General features: G+C 37.9%; 1 protein-coding gene across 2 annotated transcripts in view; it reads right to left on the minus strand.

Annotated features, from left to right (window-relative positions):
- DOCK4 (dedicator of cytokinesis 4) overlaps positions 1–21926 on the minus strand; it is a 255398-nt gene that overhangs the window by 161480 nt on the left and 71992 nt on the right. For both annotated transcript variants that reach the window (XM_052789666.1, XM_052789665.1), the window contains exons 2-4: positions 4362–4445; positions 3311–3351; positions 809–864 (exon numbers count right to left, since the gene is read on the minus strand). In XM_052789666.1, the coding sequence (XP_052645626.1) occupies positions 809–864; positions 3311–3351; positions 4362–4445 (181 nt within the window). The remainder of the gene's footprint in view (positions 1–808; positions 865–3310; positions 3352–4361; positions 4446–21926) is intronic.

A 21926-nucleotide genomic window follows, 5' to 3' on the forward strand; every position in this document is an offset into this window, starting at 1 on the left:
TTAATAAACCTAAATAAATAATACAATATGAATGCTCCCAAATTAAGAAAAATTTTGGAAAAAACTGTGTTGAACCAAGATCACTGACAAATAAAAAAATTTTAGAAGTGAGACTGTCAAGGTAAGTATTACATCTAAAAAAATAAAGATTAGTGTTTCTTTTAGTCAGAACATTTGAGTTCAAAAACAAAATTTTAAAACTAATTTTAAGCACTTGTTCTGGTTTTTATTAACTCTTCTAAAAATGAAAAGAGATTAGTTGTTGTTAAAAATAAATATTGGCTTTTCATCACCTGAAGAAAAGTAGTAAAGGAAACAACATCTCTATTCATTCACAGTTTTAGTGAAAAATTTGCCATTGAACTGACACATTATTTTATCATTTTTTTGTAAAATGCCAGCTGTCTGCCATGGTACAGCTGCTGTCCTCAAAGAAAACAACTAATCTTAAACAGCAGGTTAATAGCCAGCTTTTGTACAGAGTAACTTCTAATTAAGGCAATACCTCTTTCAAGCCAAACTTAACAACAGGAAGTGAAAACATGCAATCGTTTTCTCTTTCCTCTAGACAATACAGACTGATATTCCCAGTTGTGCTCTATGTCTTTTCAGAATACATCAGTCCAATTTTATGACCATGCAGGAGCATCAGGTTAGCTAAGGACAACTATTTCAAGTCCTGTGGCAGTAGGCTGAAGTTAAGATACTATAAACACAACAAAATCACCACTTTACCTTATAAGCAAGAGATCTTTGGTACAAGTAACTGACCGTGTTTAAATATTTGAATCCAGAACATTTCACCTACCCTTTGTTCTTAACACATGCATTTTTCAAGTGAATGTAGTTGGATGGAAATATGCCCTGAAAAATAAAATAGTTTAGGTAAAAAAAACCAAACCTCTCCTTACATGAGTTTGGAGTACCATTTAGTACCATTTAATATGCAAACATATGCTGAATTATAAGTCCTCCAAATAATTACCAAAAAACATGTACAAAAAGAAGAATGCAATATATACTCAGTATAGATCTAACAGAAACAAAAATGCCATATTCAGTAGAGTTTAAATCCTTCAGTACTTCAGAAAATTAGAAGATAAACATGTGTAGAACATGTAGAAGATTGCTTGAGAGCTCACTTATCCCAGTTGTTTTTATTAATTACTCCCACATTGACAGGAAACCGACCAACTGCGTGGGGTAATGTCTTACCAACAGTGTCTTAAAAATAGTATCTTCAGATAGGGATTTTCAAAATAAAGCAAAATAGATAAACTTCACTTTATTTTTATTGAACCTTGTTAATAAAGAAAGTAAAAATAAAGTCTTATTTGGTGACTACTATGCCCTGCAGTGCACAGGAAAGCTGTGGCAGATGCCTACCGAAGAGCCTCAGGGTCCTGACAGGAGTGGTCCTTTTCTAGTTATTTAAGGGCTCTCCACTGTTCTTTTGAATGGACAGCATTGCTGCAACAGTCATACCGCTCTTACAGCGCACTAACCTTTATAAATCAGAACAATAAGCAAAATGAAGCAACTCAGCTTCAAGCAACTGGCTGGGAACGTAATACGGTCCAGCTCATTACATAATGCAGTGAGGGAAAATACATATATGTTCTGTTTATAATAAGCACAGCTGCATACAGCTTTCCTTTGTGATGATGGTGCCCCATTTTCTTTTAACACAGATGTTAGACCTTCGACAAAAAAAAAAACCACGCATCTACTATGTAAAGGCAACTGCCCTTGTAAATAGTCCTACTCCTCTGTAAAGTAGCTCAGGAGAGCATCTCCCAAGGACAGCAAGATGTACAGCCTTGCACTTGTAACAATGTGCCAGAAAACAGGATGGCTGCATATGCACGCTTACTGCAGACCAGCTGCCACAGATAATTTCTTTGAGTGTCAAAGCTGGCAGAATAACAAGGGAAGAATCTTGACAGAGCGATACCAATAACAACTGGAATTAAAAGGTGCTCTTATTATTTTACTTTTGGAGAGACTCCTTTCAAAAATCCAATTCAGGAAACTGTTTGCATTCACACTAGGAAAGCAGAAAATATATATCCCATTTCTTCACACATCAAGCCATGTTTAGAAAACCTATTCATAACTTCTATCAACACATTTGACAGACCACAAAGCAAGACTGACAGTAAGCATGTGGTGAGAATTGCAACAAATGACACAGAAGATGCAATAACAAATCCCAACTGCTCATGTCTTATAAATCAAATTGCAATATATATCAATGAGGTCAAAGTAGTAAACATCAGATTAGACTCTGTGGCTAAATTTATTGTTCACATTGACCTTCCATATAAAGCAAAGGAAATTTATGTGAGCAGAGGCTGCAGGCCTAGGCACAAAAGGCCAATGACTTATTATATGAGCTCCTAGAAACTTGTGAAATTAATGTATATGTGCTCTATTTTGCAGCTGAAGAGGCTCGGAAATGAAAAGAGAAAAAAAGGAGCGAAGCTTACAATGCAGGTTAAAGGAGCAACAGATGATTTAAGATCTTTCTTCAATGGCTTTATATAAGAATAAAAGCTCTAGTACCATGCTGAGGAAAAAAAAAGTGAAATCTTGAAATGGTTTCCCATATGAAAAACAAAATCTTACAGTCACAGAGGCAAGTCAACAGGAGAGATTAAGAAAACAGAAAGACAAGTAAGACAGCTAAAGCTTAAACATATTCAACATGAACAAATGCTGAAATATGAATTTCATAATATTTCATGTCTGAATGCAGAAAAAAATAAATCAGTGAAGTCTGGTTTGCAGTAGTATCAGCTATACTACTATGGAAATCAAAGACTACACATCAAAGAAAAATAAAATGAGCCATATATTTTACATGACAATACATACCTTTTATTCAATTGATACTCTGCATGTTGCTCCTATAAACTACCTGTCTCCACTAGCTGCTCTAAATTAACTCATAACATAAAGAAAAATAGGCACAGTCTAACCAACTTTTTCAACAGTATCTACAATTTGTATTCTCAGTAGTCTTTTCCCTTCAACTTAGCTTCCTCTGAGTTCACAATCTAAAAATCAGAAATAAAAGAAAATTCACCAGAACCTTGGATTTGTAAAGTGTATCATCCTAATACATAGGAGCATTTCAGAAGTGTAATCCATGTCCAAATATAATTAAAGCAATATCAGTAATATACTTAACACTAAGCTCTAGTTTTCTTTTAAGAGTAAATATCATATACTTACAAGGAGACTATAAACTTTTAAAAAGTAAATACAGATTTTTGCCAAAGAAAGCAAAAGTGCAATTCACCTTTACCTTAACATTGGGGTTTTTTAAGGCAAATCCTCTGTACCATCCTGTGAAGAAACAACATTTTGCTTTTTAACGTATGCAAATTATTTCCATATGTAAAACAGATTTCATTTTTTGCTTTTGGACAGATATGACAGTTAGACAGTGCTGTCAGACTGCACTTATTTAAAAGACTTTCTGTACAATTAAAGGCATTTTGTTTAAACCAGCTCATATTCAGATGACTTAATTAACACAATTTCAGGAATTACTCTTTAACCCTGTATCCCCAAATGTTTCTAACAAGGTAAGCCAGGTCTATTTTGCACTAGACACCACACCAGACAAAAGGGAAATGATTTCATATTCACTGTAAACATTTACAAATCATTTTTGGACTTCATGTTCTAAATCTATCAGCCACATTACTATACAAAATTCATAATATACCTGATATTCAAAAGAACAGATCCTATGCCTTCTATAAGAAAATTTCTTACAAGGTGACAGTATATATTCCTGATACGAAACCAAAAAATATCTATATAATAATAAATGATCAAAAAGTCATATTGACAGACAAGCCTTAGGTAATGTATTAAGGAGAGAGATTATGAAAAAATGCAGCTTTATTCCTCTTACACTAGTAACGGACATTTGCTAAAATCATGTTAGTATTTTCTACCTCAGAACAGAGGCAGAAGAGAATGTTTACACTGCTTTAAGATTTAAACTTATAACTTTCAATTCATTTGAAAGAGTCTTGAAGGCAGCCAGGCTTCCCTTGGAAATACCAAGAAAACAGAGCAATCACAATGAGAACTCCTTGCTGTTTTAACTGTTATCGTCTATGAATGTTTATTAAACAGAGAGATTAAATAAAAAGAGTGAACTGCAAATTAATTATTATAGCAATTAGAGCTCACTGGAATTGAGAAAAAAAATGAAGAGGCCAGAATGTGTTATATTATTGACTTCAAAATCTGTTAATTTAAGAAAATAAATGAATAGTAATGGGTTTCAAATCAACAGTATGAAACTTCATAATCACTGGAATTCCAACCTGTGAACTCACCATCACATTTCTCTAATATTTGAACAGTGTCTCCAATCTCCAGTGATAGGCCATGTGGGACTGTCCCTCGAAAACCAGCTATTACTGAAAAAGATAGTAAGTTTCAATTATTTACAACATTAAATATAAATTATTTTTCCTCTTGTTAACAAAAATAGTATATTAACAGGGGAAGTTAAGTGTCAGAATAAACAGGCTTACTGAAATTTAATAAGCTGGAAGAAGAATCAAAGGTTAAGCCACTTTTATGAGCAGAAAATTTAAAATACAGGACTTGGAAAAAACCCGAAACACAGACCTACTATACATGAATGGAAAGCTTGTACTGGAGAACACTGTTAGCTAGACCATAACTACACTGAAGAACAGAAACTGTTTTATTCCAAATGCTCACACTAACACATATCAGACCGCAGAATTTAGCAAGCTGAAAGTGCCAATATTTTTGTTGCCTTCTATACCACCCATACACCACAAAAGGAAAACCTTATTTCAGATTCGCTTAATGGATGCTATAGACCCAACACTCCATATAATCCTAAATGTGAGGAAATGGTTAGGGGGTGGAGACCACTGAAGTGTGCTGTTCACTAAAATACATTAAGCGCACACAGTCTCCCTGGAGCCAGTGAAGCCCAGGTCATGAGCTCAGGGTGGGACAAGAGCTACAGAAATGGGCTGGAGATAAAACATGTCTCAAAACATCCACCAGAGCAGTGATGTTCCCAAATACTTAGTGGTCAAATTTTAAGTGTTGTATTGTCAGTGCTAAAAAAAAAACCAGCTATTTTTTTCACTCAATCAAAATATAATACTCAAAAGCCACTCAAAACGCTCATTCGTACAAATGCTAAGAATCCATTAACATGCTAGACAGCAACTCAGCTCTTCAACCCTGTGCTTACTGTATTTGAAATTCTGAATTAAAATACTGCCTAATACAGGCCATGAGACCAAGCAATAGTGATTGTGATTCCCTATATTGTAATACTCTTTTGGAGCTTAATTTGGAAGTTGAAGACGAAAACAGCCTTCTACTAATATCAGCAAGGCATGATGCACAGAATTACTTAGTGGCCTAACAGCAGTCTCGCTCCTATCAAATATCTATCCATTTAGATAGGAAAACCCAAATCTCACAGCAAAGTAAAAAAAACACCAACTCAGAGGCATGAGAACAAATCTTCACATCTAAAAGCCAAAGGGAAACCCCATGGGTGCAGATATGCATATAAAGTGACTCCTCTTCTACCAACGGACCTGCAAGATTTCCAGTCACAACAATCCAGTTTGGCAGCTCTTGCCTGCCGACGGAGGTCTCTCCCGCCACAGGCAGAGACTATGCTCAAACACAATATAACCTGTCATCCACCGCCTGTGCTTGTCACGCTGTTCGTCAAAGGCAGCAAGAGAGATTAGCTGTCAGCAACCACGAAAACTGAAAATTCATTTGTGGATCTTTGCCAGAAAGTTCCAGATTTTAAGAGTGAACCAAGAGGACATGGTTTATACTATAGGACAGCATGGATAAAAACGTACAGAAAATACATTTTTGCCAAATCTTTCTTCAGAATCTGAAGGCTTCAAAACTCACTGAGTTCAATCATCACTTCAATCATCGCTAAATCATCACTGTGCTTAACCCATGGTCTTTATTTATCCCTTTGAAAAAAGCCTATGAGATTACGTGCCTGGTCAGTCCCTAAGAGTTTGATATAACATGTGACCAGTATTTGTAGCATTGAGCTTTCCGCCACCCCCTGCCCCCCCCAAGGCATGTGTATTGAATCAATCTCTATTCATTTTGGTGCTTCTCCTACTCTTAAGATATTTACACAGAACTAAAATACCCTGAGATACGCATTATGAAATAAAAAGAGCTACTTTTGTTCCCCCACCGCAATCAAGTACACCATTTTTTTAAGAGGGTTAGTTGCAAGACAGCATTTGTACATTGAAAAAGTTTGTCTAAGAGTTGAGAAATGAGAATTTTTCAATTCATTCCTACACAAAGATCTAAAAATTAAAACAGCTTATTAACTACAGACAGATTAAAATAAAAACAGAACTCCCTGAATATCAATACAATGTATATCTAAATTCCTCTGTGGCACTGGAATGACAGGAGTCATTCTGGTCACCTTTCTAGATTGCAAGAAGCAAAACTGAATTATGAAGCCTGCCAAAATAGCACCTACAGCCACTGAAATAAAATTAAGGAATTAACAAAACCAAACCAAACCCTTGTGTTATTATACTTGTGAGATGTCTTATTTTTAAACTCCGTGAGAGAAAAAGAATGACAGTAATTTTCTCCTTAAGAGCCAATATATCCTGTCACATTGTTATGATATGACTTTGCTGTGACATTCAGTTTTTATTACTTAGTTACTAGATCTGTTAAAGATCTTTTTTTTTTTTTCCGTTAAGAGAAAATTCAGAAAAAACTTTTAGGACAAAAAAGATTGAAATCTGACACAGTCTAGAAAATAGCTAGAATTCATTTTAGAGCATGTACGGAAGAAAAAACTTATACCTTGAAATATCTTCTAGAAGGACAGCCTGCAGCGTACCACAAAAAGAAAGAAAGAAACGAGGGCATCGCCTATACCACTGATCCAGCACATTCACCTGATCCACTCGCAAAACTCTGGCTGGATACTTACAGAGGTCTTGCAGCGAGGTCAGGCTCAAAACAGGCAGCCCATGGTCATTAGCAATGCCACTCAAAACAAAGTGCACTGCAGAGCAGCACAGAATTTAATGCAAAGCACAGGAATCCACAGATAAATTTACCACACAAATGTTAAGTCGGTTAACTTTCTACTAATCAAGTCATGTTACAGAATTGGGACGGAAACAGAAAGTGGCTATTCACATCTTTTTAGTTTATCTGTGGGGTATATACATAAGTAAACTACAGGGAGGATAACGATGAAGTCATGGAATGAGGTAGTTGCAATCCCACCAAAGAAGATCCCAGGATTCAGCAGTTCAGCTAAGACACAGGGTTCTTAACCAAGCCATGATATAAGTTTGATGTACTGAACCTCTTGCCCTTTCCTCCAATGACCACATTGTTCTGCAACACTTTGCAGGTGCTCCTTAATCCTTTCTCCTAGTAGTAGTAAGCATATAATTAATCAGTCTGCAGTGACCATGGCTTAAGGTGTTCTCAGCCTAACTTGAGAGCAGTACACATTTATCATACTCATAGAACCGGACTTTTTATATATACAGCATTCACCGAGCCATGTGCATCAAATATGCACCGTTTTCATTCTTGTAACAACAGTAGCTGGTGTGGTTATCACCTTCTCTCACTTTCATTGCAACTGGATAGCAGAGACCTTAGAAAAGGAGGATGGACAGAAGAGAAATCCACTCTGAATATAGCTCAGACCAATATCTGCAGTCTTTGCAGATGCACTGTCCACATACATGTCCTCAGGAAGCTAAGTATCAAAAGCACTTGCATCTAGAAACATGTTTTTGTCACTGTAGTACCTGAAGGTCATATAAATGTTCTGTTTGTGTTTCAAGCACAGGCATAGTGACTGATGCCCTCTTCAATCACCTCTCAGCCACTGGAGAAATGTGGAACTCCACAATAAAAGTTTGTAAGAGGATATATTCTCAGAAGTGTTTTAGAAACTGAGTTGAAATACAGCAGCTGGCTGGCATTATTAAATATTTCCTTGCTGCCAAAGGGTACTCAGAGGATAAGAAAGCAAGACAACAACACAGGATACAAAAACCTAATCCATACAGAAGGTGAAATCAAGAACTACAGTGACATGCAATATTAAAGCAGCTTTGGGTTTAAAGCCAAGCTTAAAATTTTTAGGGTATTGCAGGTGCAGTGAATCCCAAGTTATGAAACAACCCATTTCCATGAGGACTATGGAGAGATAATCAGAAAGACAAGAACATTTATGAGCTAACCAGTTAAGTTACCTCTCTGTGATTAACTGCTAAAATTAATCAAATATGCTAATATTTTCTTAATATTCTTCTTCTACCTTTCAATGGAACAGAGTCAGTTCAATCAAGAATGTGACACAAGACCTTACAAGACATTCACAGAGTTACAAGAAATTCACAAAAGGAGAAAGAGAAGGAACAATCTGATGGATCTCTCATGTTCAGCTTCTCAAAAGAAACTTCTATCTTTCTGCTCTCATAAAAATTACTGCCTGCCTGTGCTTACTGTTGGGCAGTTTTACATATGCAAGTACCTTGCATATAAGAAGATCAATCCAAGTCCAAGGTCTTAATTAAAGCCTAAACTAAGGGTTTTTTGGTGCAGGAACTCACCTGCTCATCTAGAACACAGATAGCATTACTGTTCTAAAAAATAAACAAGATTCTTTCTACTTGCAACTAGTGCATTCAAATCTTACACAAGTTACCATTATAAAGACGCACTTGAGACTCAAGAGCTTGCTGGGTTTCATGGCTGGCTTGACATTTTGCTTGGAAGATGAAAATGTCTCCCCACAAAGGGTGCAATGTGACATGGTGCTCAAGATGCCCCTCATTGCAACTTAAAATTAAGCTCAACACTACGAAAGGAGACATGCAGTATACTGCAGTTCCTGAGTAGCAGGACATACACTTCCACATATAAAAGAATCAACAGCAGTAGAAGCAACATGTACAACAAATACTAATACCTCAAAAATGGGCATTTATACCACAATAGCAGACTCAGGTTTCACATAATAGAAAACAATCCTTCAACTGAAGAAAGAGGAGGGGGTAAAGGATGTAGGGTAGAAAAATGTAAATTACTTTAATAATTACTTGGCCATACTGCGCATACCAAATGCTGGAGTAAAAAAGAAACTCCAGTTCAATGCCCTAAGTCATGATGCTTCAACTATCAGAGGCAGCATATGAACCACACAAACGTGGTAAAAACACACTGGAAAATAACAGGTTTGGAGGGTGGGAATACTGTGTCAGCGGCACTGGTTTTGATGGGGAGCAAGGTGCTCTGTTAGAAAAGGAATTGATGAGCTGGTAAGAAGGGTGGGTGGCCCACTTCAAAGTTTTGCTTGGGCTTATATTCTTAAAATTTTTATGCCTGAAATAACTGGAGATCTGCACATAAGAACTAATGAGGCAGACATTGTTATTCCTTTCCTCCTAACAGATGACCAGAAGCTATTATTGATTCTAGATATTATCTGCTATAATTGAAATCAGGTCCCCTGGGTAGCAAAAGCAATTTTTCAAGTTTTTATTCTGGACTAAAGTGCCATTCTTTCACCAGATTGAGACTTTCAGGTACAATCATTTCAAGGGGTTTCTTTTTATTCAACAGTTGAAAAAGTAACAAAAAAAGCTGTAATAAATGAAATCAGGGAGCTTCTAACATTATAAAGTTTTTATATTAGTTAAAACAATCATTTACTGTTGCATATTTCCTGTATGATGGATGATTGAGCTTGGTTTTATGCAGTATTTTAGCTGATGAGTAATGATATGTATATATCACCTTCGAGGAAGGCTTCGATTCAGTGGTCTTTATTGCAGAAATGTAAAAAGACTATCCTTTGATATGTACTTACGGGTAGTAAATACACCAGACATCTGGCACTGTAAGCAGCTGCAGAAAATGCAACATTAGAAAGCACATCATCAGGACAGCCATTAAAAAAAAAAAAAAAATCCAACAACTTTACCTGGAATACTGTTTGTAAACTCATGTGTGAAGCTACTGAACACTGGCAAGCAATGCAAGCATCCAGTGGTACAGCTCTCTGTATTTTGTGGCACAGGGTTCTCTTGAGCCAGACATGGTATTTCTGTGTTCAACAACCATTGAGGGATTTTTCTTCTGTGAATTTTCCTAACCAGACTTTACATGCATCATAAAATCAGTGTCCACAAACTCAGTGAGCTTTCCAGTTTAAATATGCTTCATGGAAAAAAAGTCTTCCTCTTATTTTACAGTGCCACTTAAAATTTCATTTCATGTCCCCTTGTTCTTGTGTGAAAGTTTGAACACACAATCTCTTGTCACCCTCTCTGCACGTTAGCTGTACCTTTTCCAGGATGAAGTTTTTTCTCCTCAAAAGAAGCTGAAGAACCTTTTTAGATTTCTAACTAGGCAGAATTTTTAGAAGCATAAACACACAGAGGCATACAACTTTGCTAATGCAGAATGGCCAAAGCTTACTGTAAAAGGCCATCACGTGCACTGAGCTTTGCCAACATATGAATTGATCTGGATGGAGTGGCATGATAGCATAGCTACATGCTCATGCTTCTAATACACGAGTTAATTCAGGCATCTGTTCAGTAATGCATTGTGCTGCCTACAGATACCCTAGGAGGCTTGCTGCAAACCAAAAACAAGCTAATGAAGACAGTGACAGAAAAGCAGGGGGACAGGGAGGGGATCAATCTAATCTCCTTTCAATAAACACAATATATATGAATGTTAGTTTCAATAACAGAAGTGATCCTTAAATCTCCTGCAGATTACTGAGGATAAACACTTTCAAATTTATACTGAAATAAAAAAAAAAAGTGACTTCTCTCGCCTGTATATGTACACCACAATTAAAAGGATCAAACGCATATCTCAGATGATGACAGTCCAGGACTCCTGAGCCACGTGTGGCTTTTGAACATCTCAAGTGCTGCTCACGTGCAGCAGCCAATTGTTCTTAAGAGATGAGTGCTTGCATGGAATTTTCTTAACAAGAACATTTATTGAACAGCTATTCATGGAAATACCTCAAGGCACATCAAAAATCATCAAAAATTTTGTATCAATGTCCAAGCTTTGAAAATACTATATAAAGTAGAATGCTTATATACAACTGTTCTGCACTTGTCTGAAAAACAAAACAAAACCATCTGGAATTCCTATTAATAGCACCAGCTACCTATAGAGATAAGACAAATGACAAGTCTGAAATAGACAAAGGACACAGAGCTGCAGCAGACCATATTCCCTCCTGTGCTGGTCTCAACGCTTGAATTCAGCAAGGTAATCCATTTCAGATCCCCGATTACAAGGCTGCCAAAAACCATAGGACAATTCTAACATAGATAATCAGTTTAGCGTGACCGTCTGAACGTTTGTCAAGCTCTCCGCATCCTGCATCTCAGCTACAGGCAGGAACTTAATTATCTCTTTGATAATAGCTTGATAGGTTCTCCCAATACCTGCAAACATTTTTGCTAACTCTTTCCTTTGGGTACCCTAGCTATTAGGCACTACATCTTCGAAATGAGCACTAAAAGTAACAAGTGATGGCACCTATTTGCTGTTGAGAACAGCTGGCAATCTAGAACACCAAAACCGGAATAAGCCAGCATGTACACCACCAGGGCCCCTGTCCTCACAGGTATGAGATTTCATTAATGGTTTTTCTTCTTCTACTGAAGAACTAGTTAAGCCCTTTATATATCTTGAACTCCTGCTGCATCTTGTTATGTCTACATCTTGTCCCCACTAAGTGCAACTTCTTGATTTGCATTAGTTTGGGATCCAGGAATTTAAAAGTAAAAGAAAATAAAACAAACAGGTCTTTACAAGAGTAGAAAATCTAGTACACCTCAGAGCCTATAAATAGATGATACCACTCCTCCCTATGAATTTGCTTAGGAGTCTCCTTCTCTACAGAGAAGGAAAGTCAATGTAAAACCTTTCAGAGACATCACAGTAGAAGGCGAGGTGGACTCAGTACAATCAAGTATAGATTTAATGCATTCAATCAATTATAACAAAGGAACTAGTGTGCATGCAGTTTGACAGGTTGGTCTCACAATTCTCTAATGTAGAGCTACAGATGCAGTATCAATGCACTAAGACTGCTATCTTGAACAGTAAGCATGGATTAAGTGTCGTTTTCCTTCATTACGTGAAAACAGCAACAGCTTAAAAATCCAGCTTGTAGAAAGGAGTAAGTGGAAAAAAAGTAGATTATGTTAAGATGACATTATCTATGAGAACAACCTTTTTTAGTTAAAAATAACTATGTTATTCACTATGACTTTTATTCAGACTAAGTATTTCCAAAGGTCTAAGCATTTTCAAACTTTGTTAAGTAGTTCCCTTAATTTTTAATAGCATGATCAAGGAAAAGAGTTATTGCTATTGAATTTTAACTTGAAAAAGTCTTCATGTTTCGTTCACAGCCTTTGGGGAACCAAAGTTTCTGATTAAAATCAAATAAACCACCAGGGTATTTTGTAACTTCCTGTGTCGGGTATGATAAACAAGGGAGGTTAACATATTCATAGCACAAGTGAATCATCTAAGGTCCATCAAAGCCAACAAAGCCCTGTGATTGCAGATACCAGATCTCATGACAACTCGAGTGCATTCTGGGCCTCATTAAAGCACGAGATGGTGGTCACCAAAACCTCCAAAAAGTTAAAATTTAAGAGACACAAAGTTCTACATGATTTCAAATCTGGATCCACAGTGATGCTTTTGTATATGCCAGACAGTTTGCTGACTACCTGTCAAATCCCTACAAAGCCAGCAGAAATTGAATAGGAAAATTAAATGTCGCACATAATTATAGACACAGGAGATATCTCAAGAAAACACTTAACTTTTTTCAGAATAATACGAAGACAATTATTTTAAAGTAGGCCTTGAATAGATGAGTACATCCTTACAATTTCATGCTGACTTAATGCAAGAACACTGGGTATGGTCCAAAGTCTAATGACCACACATTTCCCCATTCTCTTTCCTCCCCAAAAGTATTACAACACAATACACTGCTCCAAACTCAGGGGGCATAATTTCACAGCCTTTAACAAACTGCAATTAGCACCATGCAAACCCAAGCTCAGAAGAGCTATACTCTTGTGAACTGCTAAGAAAACAAGACTACAGTGCAAGCTGCAGCACTACTCTTCACCAACCATTAGAGCCACCCAAGAGGAACACAGTTAAACAACAGTACAGTAGCTGAGAAACTCCATGTGTTTGGTATCAAAGAGTTTGGCAAATGAGACTGGTTTCTCCTTAATATGTCACTGTTTACTCCCATTCAAGTAACAAACAGCATTCAAGGAAGCCAAGAAAAGCAGAGCATAAGTTTTCTTCACTAATACAAAAGAGACAGAGCACCCATCTTCCACAATAAAATTTTTCTAACAGACAGGTCTCCACCAAATGACCTTATAGATGAAACACTGTCCAGTTTTCTTCTATTTCCTTTGGAAGAACAGGGTTTAACTCTTCACTTGACCAGCCATCAGTGGAACACAATAAAAAAACATCACTGGAAAACCAGTGGAACTCACACACACAGAAAAACTCATACAAAAAAAAATAATTTTCAATGCCATTACTTTTCAGCTTGTCTGGTATCATCATATTTCAGATGAGTTTTAGTCTCCTGGTAAGCTGTGTTTCTCTGACATTCAACCATTTCTTTATAAATTTATTTTACGTATTTTCATTTTACCACTAAGAGTTCTGTTTATTTTGACTTTAATGTACCTGCCATGTTCTCTCTAGCAATTTATAACTTAAGAAATTATTCTGCTTTTGTAAGCTATGAGCCTTAAGCACATTGCTACTTAAAATGCATATTTATTAAATGTCAATTTTTTGCTGCACATCAAAAATTATTGGAATATGGTTTTAATCACGAGTAGTCACTTCTTCAGTAATGAAACAAAAAACCCTACCAATTTATGCAATAAGCAAATTGTGCAATTTAGCTAACAGTAAAAACAAGTAATTATGAGCTTCTATAGCCTGTCTTACCGGTCAGCCAATTCTCTGTAGATACGAACTCAGAAAACCTCTTGAAAGACAGCACAGTTTGGCAAGGTGTGGAATTAAGTGCAAGGAAGGCAATGATTACAAATCACTTACAAGTACCCTGGCACACGTTTTTTATCTTAAATGAGGCAGAACTTTCTTGATCTAGTGTAATTGAAAGGTGTTTCAAATACACTGGAATACAGCTATCATGACTAGTAAAGCAAAACTACTTTCTCCAGTGAAAATCCTCAGAGACCACTGAATGCAAGTTTAAACATCCCACTCTGGCTCTAAACTGGTTTATTAGGTTTAATGGTTGGAAATAACCACTGCACTTCTCAGCCTGATTTCAATAGTTGAGCCAGCAGAATTCCGTGTATTTAGCCCTGCAGAGTTTCATCATTAATCCATAATCTCCATAAAGTTAAAACTTCAGGGATATTTAACATAATCCCACAAATATCTTAAAATGTATGACCAAACAGAAACGTAACAAGTACATACACCTTTTTCCTAATCCAAGCTCTGAAAAAAAAAAAAAAAAAAACCAAAACCACAAAACAAAAAAACCACCCAAACCCACCAAACCAAACCACCTGGATGTATACTTTTAACAGCATCCCTATGGCGTTAAAGTGCACTTTCGTAAGTGCAACTATATGATCCTCGAAAAATCAGAACCTTCACATTCTGCTCATGCTTGCTTAAGAACAGTGCCTGTTACTCCAAAAGCAAGGGTGAAGAGAGTTTAGGTTCAGTTGGCAGTTGTTTATAAAAGCACACAACAGCATGAGGAAAATGTATCTGAAAAGTATATGCAACCAATTAGGATTATGAAGATTGCTGACAAGGGAGCAATTGTTCTGTTTGATGTGATGGGGAAAGGAAGTGTATGAGCAAACAGTCCTCTTTAAATGTTTATATTACAATTCATTGCCACATCTGAACGTTTCTCTTTTCATGTACGAGTACTTCAAGAGACAAGATGATTCTTTTGGTTCTTAACATCTTGGGAGAGTCACTAAAAATAACTGCCATTGTCACAGTTCTCTCCTTACCCCTTCCTCTACATTTGGCACAGAAGCCTAGGAATATGTTTGGGATACCACAGGTCAAGGAAAGCATGGAAAACAGGAATGTATTTCTAAGGAACTGGTACTGGGAGACACGTTATCATCCTGCACCATGAAATGCTCTCTGAATGAAACTAGTCAAGGTCAACTTGTCAAGCAGCTGGGCAGTCCCAGGCAAACCAGACTGTATTGGTTTTGTGTGGCAAGGTTTTGGTAGCGGGGGGGGTTACAGGGGTGGCTTCTGTAAGAAGCTGCTGGAAGCTTCCCCTGTGTTCGAGAGAGCCCATACCAGCCGGCTCTAAGACGGACCCGCCGCCGGCCAAGGCCGAGCCAATCAGCGGTAGTGGTAACACCTCTGTGATAACATTTTTAAGAAGGAAAAAAAGTTGGGACGGCGGTATTCGGCAGCCAGAGAGAGGAGTGAGAACATGTAAGAGAAACAACCCTGCGGATACCAAGGTCAGTGAAGAAGGAGGGGGAGGAGATGCTCCAGGCGCCGGAGCAGAGATTCCCCTGCAGCCCGTGGGGAAGACCATGGTGAGGCAGGCTGTCCCCCTGCAGTCCATGGAGGTCCACGGTGGAGCACATATCCACCTGCAGCCCAGGGAGGACCCCACGCCAGAGTAGGTGGGTTCCCGAAGGAGGCTGTGACCCCGTGGGAACCCCGCGCTGGAGCAGGTTCCTGGCAGGACCTGCGGATCTGTGGAGAGAGGAGCCCACGGAGCAGGTTTTCTGGCAGGACTTGTGACCCCGTGGGGGGCCCACGCTGGAGCAGTCTGTGCCTGAAGGACTGCACACCGTGGAAAGGACCCATGCTGGAGCAGTTCGTGAAGAACTGCAGCCCGTGGGAAGGACCCATGCTGGAGCAGTTCGTGGAGGACTGTCTCCCGTGGGTGGGACCCCACGCTGGAGCAGGGGAAGAGTATGATGAGTCCTGCCCCTGAGGAGGATGAAGCGGCAGAAAATAACATGTGATGAACTGACCGTAAACCCCATCCCCGTCCCCCTGTGCCGCTGGGGGGTTGGTAGAGAATCCGGGAGTGAAGTTGTGCCCGGGAAGAAGGGAGGGGTGGAGGGAAGGTGTTCTGAGATTTGGTTTTATTTCTCATTACCCTACTCTGGTTGATTTGTAATAAATCAAGTTAATTTTCCCCAAACTGAGTCTGTTTTGCCCGTGACGGTAATTGGTGAGTGATCTCTCCTGTCCTTATCTCGACCCACAAGCTCTTTGTTATATTTTCTCTCCCCTGTCCAGCTGAGAAGGAGGGGGAGTGATAGAATGGCTCTGGTGGGCACCTGGCGTCCAGCCAGGGTTAACCCATCACACAGACACAGGTATTTCTTTTCTTCTAGTATTAAGGAGTTTTCCCAGCCTTCTCCAGATGAAAGAACCTACAGGACTCTTTCCCGAAACTCTTAAAAAAACCCACAAGTAGTAAAAACTCTATTTCGTAAATAAGAAACATGAGCAGAGACAGGTAAAAAGACTTGAGTTAGGCTGGTGTCTGCCAGCAGGTTAGGAACAAAGCTGAAATAAGCTAACTCAAAGCAAGCAGGTTTGCAATCTATCCACTTGGCCACTGTCCACGCTATTAAGCCACATCATGTACTTGTTTTGCACTGAACCGAGGTACAAAACTGACAGACTTAAAGGAAAAGCAGCTGCCAAACTTCACTTGAAAGGGGCATGGACAAGGCAGGGAATGAAGGGATATGAAAGTCAAGGCAAAACCAGTAGCGAGGAAGAGCAGAGCCTCCTCCCAGGAAGCTGCTGCCCTGGAAGGGACAACTCCCAGGGAGGGACCGCAAACAAACAGCAACTCCAGGACCAGACTTGGCCACAGTGCCACAATTCATCAAGAGGGCCATCATGTCTCATCACACAGAGCTGATATAATTGTTACGCTAATGTAAAAATCATTCATTTTCTTCAATACTGGGTTTTTTTATTTTCCCCTACAATTAATAGCCTCCTGGGGATCCAGATAGAATAACAAAGGCCTCATGGGATTTATCCAGCATCTGAGGTAAGGAGAAGACAAAGTTGTATTTTCCTCCCATGCTTGAAAAGCCCTGCTGAAACAAGGATATGAAACTCGACCAAAAGACCCCTTGCAAAAAGAGATTCTACAAGTATGTAAATTTTATGCAAATGAACATTTACTAAGTGATAAACTATGGTGATCACACCTTTGGTGTTGTTATGTATTTGGTTAAACAAATTATTTGGTCAGGTAGTGGAGTGTGAATGGATTTTTTTCCATTGCACAGCCATTAAAAAATTTATTTTTAATATCTGCCTTCAGAAATTGGTTCCCAATTTATTGGGCTTTTTGCCTTTTGTTTGAACACCCTTAGAAAGGACATATTAATTCAGAAACTAATTGACAGGAATAAATCACCCAGACCTTACTATTGTCAATTATAAAAACCAAAACAATAATTACATGTGTGACTGTACCATAAAGTATCTTGTCAGTGTCCTGCAGTTAATGCACGAAATTGCACTGTCCGCAGAGCAAGTAAAGACAGATTGTTGCAAATTACCCTGGGAATTCCTTATATGAGGTTTTCCTCTCTGCTATGAACACTAGCAACTCAGAAAGCAATTTATTCCTTAAATAAATGTTGATAAAAATCATTTGCCACAATTAAATAGCCAGTTTTCTTCTTTCAAAGACCAAGTCATACACATTCAGTACTGCAGGAAGAAAGCAGTATTGCCCAGCAGCAATGATGGTGCTCAGGAATCCACTAGGCAAAAAAAACAAGTGAAGAAACCACGGTTCCCACCAATCTAGCCTAAGAAAAAAGTTTCATTCAGAGTCTGGCAGTAACACTGCCCACAGAAGCACGAGCAAGACTCACCAAGCAGATAAGTCAGAGTTTTTATCTGCATCAAGAAGACCACCTCTACCCTATCATTCACTCTACCTCAAAGATCAGTGCTTCAGATAATGGCTGTAGCTGCCACCATGACAATAAACAAGCAAACAAAAAAAATAGTTAAGGTATAAGCAAAGCTCCGCTTAATCAGAGTCAGCTTGTGGCAAGTAGCACACGAAAACCAATGCATAGTATGTTCAAAGCCCCAAACCACATATAAAACCAATTGCTGCAGTACTTAGAAGTTCTGCCACTACCAAAATCCATGGTGAAGCCCCCACTTGCACAAAATTCTCTTCCAGATTTTTGGAATAAACGAAACAAGAACAACCAGAACAGGTTCTAGTTAGAGAAACACAGCAAGGCTCATCAGGGGCATGCATCATCTTCCACTGCAGTAAAGAACTGAGCTTGGAAAAGAGATCTAACTGACAATATATTAGAGGTATGCAAATCACAAACGATACAGGAAAATGAACATGGAATTATTATCCCCTTCTCGTCAAAATATAACAACTTCAAGGAATGAACAGTCTGGCAGCAGGTTTGAAGTGAACCAAATAATATTTTCATAAAGGCACAATCAAGTTATGGAACATCATTATCACAGAACTCTGTGAAGGACAAAAAAGAGAAGTTTTAAAAAAGGGGTTACAGATGTAGGAGGACTTAAGTACAACAGTCCTAATGCACCCTTTGCCTTTAGAAGTCTCTAAAAACTATGGTTAAATCTATACTTTCCTTATTTCTTACACTCTTTCCCAATAGAGGATTAATGGACAGGTAAAAGACATCTGTGGCTGGATCCAGCTTGACATTGTTCAGTTCCTGTACTCCACCAAGCAGTTTCTGATATGAACTTCAGCTTAAGTAACAATATACAGGTGTTGAAAATTAATAAATTAGACTATCAGTAGACTGCAAGGATGTTTTTAAAACTGAGCGAAACAAGCCCTTAGGACTGATAAGACGAACATCATGTGGCATGTCTACTATATGGAGATTTCTTCTTTTTAAACGAAAGATTTTCAAAACCACTGAAAAAAATCAGCTGCTGAGAGCCAAGCCAAATGCTGAACCTGAAGATGGTTAAGCACAAACATACTTTAAAAACAACAGGAACTTTCCTTAGACATATCTGGCTTTAAAACAACTGTATGATTTAGTACTTCTGCATTATTCCCTTCCCCTCTCAAAAAATCATTTGCCTGAGACCTCTGAATTTAAGTAGCTGGGATACCAACTCAAATATAGAATCACTGGGAGCACCACACATGAATAAACTCTGTTTTGGATTTGATTCAGCAGCAGGTTTTGATCCATACCATAATCCCACTCACTAATTAAAACGATTACAGGTGTGTAAATAATCAGTAGCACACCTAGCCTGTAATGGGTTTATTCTTCCTAACAGCAAATCGAAGACACCAAATCAAAGAAAAAAGACATTTTTATGGAGTAGGAAAGTATTTGCAATCCAATACATAGTTGAACTTGTGGAGGAAGAGGAAAGCAAGAGGCACACCAAGGCTTGCAACAGTGCTTCTAACTTTCTTAAACAATTTAAATATAGTATATTCAACTCACTTATAAAAAAATATGTAGTTTATTAACTCTAAAATTACCACCCCAATTAAAAGGAATCCTTTTACCACGTCGCTAGGATTATCTGAAAGGTCAGCCAACAATCACTGCTGGGCTCATACTGAAATTCATTAGTTCCAACCAGCAGCAATTCTAATGGATATGATAATTACACTCATTGGTGGTTTGGTCACTTGTTGTGCCAGAAAGAGATACCATTATGTGACCAACATAATCCTACCTAATCCTTGAAGGCTTGCATGTAAACCACTGAAGTGTCACAGAAGGGAAATTATATATGAGCAAAAATCAGTGAAGTGTTATAACTTTTCATACTTGTTTTCTAAAATGTACGTAAATTAGACCATTTTATGCTTTTGGTCTCCAAAAGAATTGGAAATTGTCAAGCAAGCCGAAACAGAATATTCTTGCTCAAGTACATCTTCTGGAATTTGCAGCCTTTATATTTCAGCTGGATTAGACACGAGAAGAGACAAACTAGGAATTTTATTTGGAAATACCCCTACCAACACTTCACCTTTTCTGAAAAAAAGTTGGCATACTGATTATGAAATTAGATGTGTTTATTTTCGCCTACCCTATCATTTCTATTTTACTTTTTCAATTCCTTCCCCTCCTTTTTTCTTTTTAAGGACTAAAACAACCACTAACATTGGCACATTGCAAGCAACAACGAGAAAAAGGAGTGATCAAACAGTGATGGATGAATGAGAATTAAAAGTTAAATTGAAGAGATCTTTAATTTGTGCCTTTGCAAAGGCAGCACAGTAGTACCCAGGACACAGAAAGGGCCTGACAGTAAGCGTGAAGATTGGTCTCCATTACAAGTACTAAACTGATTAATGGAATTATTGTAATGTAGGGCAAGTACATGCCAATTCAACACTAAAATATCATCTTAATGATTCAACCTAGCAACTTGCTTTGCCCAGGTAGGCTTTTCAGCTATGAACATACTCCATCAGGACTAGGGATTTACATAAAATATTCAGGGTTGACCTGGTTTCATCAATGTTAGCCCTATTTAAAACTTGTACGGCTAAGACTGGGAAGTGGAATTAGGTGACAGGACAATGGTGTTCTAGCTTTTCTGTTTTAAGGTAGGTTTTCTTCCCCTTAATAATTCTTAAAGTATATTTAATTTATTCCAAAATTATTGAAAAAATGAAACGTCTCTGGCTTTAGCAACACAAAAGCTAACCAAAGTATAGAAGAGCAAAAACTGAGGCAATTCAGATATATGTATTTTATCTCATGCCTCCTAATTTAGAGTAGTACTGAGTGAGAAAGACACTTTCCAGTTTTGACTCCTCCCTTATCAAAAAACTTCTTTCCGTCTTTGGAAGTATATCTTTCGCAATTTAGAACTTCATACTTAATTCCTTTTTTTTTCCAACTATAAAATTATTAATGCACAGGAACCAGTAATTTATGCTTTCCAAAACTATGGATTATTCATAAACTACGACACAGGACCTATGTAGAATTACATATGCTGATTTTCTTGTATGTTGAAGTAGCAACACAAGTGGCAAAGTAGCCACTACTTTAATCATAGAATCACTTAGGTGGGAAAGGACCCTTAAGATCAGGTCCAACCATAAAATATACTATACTATACGCATATATACTATACTATACCCATTTCTCAGTAAACTAATTAACTCATGCCTACTGACCATGCAAAAGTATCTATTCTTAATTAATTTTGGTATCCAAGAGAATTCTTTCAGAGTCACTTTTGTATCTCTGCAAGACACAACATTTTGCCATGCAGCCACGAATACCCAAATGTCAGAGTGGCTATGGTTCATGTATGTGCGTTTTGCTTTTCTCATGTCTCTAGCATAACTAAGATGGGAGAAGCAAAGGCACTACCAGACTTTGTCATAGCTGTGGTGACAAAAAGCATACTCTGGCAATGACTTACAAAATTTTGGCACAGGACAAATGTTGCCAGTTGGGCTTGCCCTGGAATTCATAACATAAAGCTGACTGCTGGAACAGCCAGTGTGACCCTGGGGTTGCAATATTTTCCCTGATATAACTTAGCAACTTAAAACCATGAAAACAAGACAATGTTCTCTTACATAATAAAAAACCAAACCAAACAAACCAAAAACCCCAACTAACAACAACCCACAAATAAAAATACCCCAACAAACAAATAAAACCAAGAATCAGTATAGGAAAATTAATCAAGGACTTAATCAAAAGCTTACGATGAGAAACTGTGTATCATTCCCA

The sequence above is a fragment of the Harpia harpyja genome, chromosome 6 (assembly GCF_026419915.1).
Source record: "Harpia harpyja isolate bHarHar1 chromosome 6, bHarHar1 primary haplotype, whole genome shotgun sequence".
Classification (NCBI taxonomy): Eukaryota; Metazoa; Chordata; class Aves; order Accipitriformes; family Accipitridae; genus Harpia; species Harpia harpyja.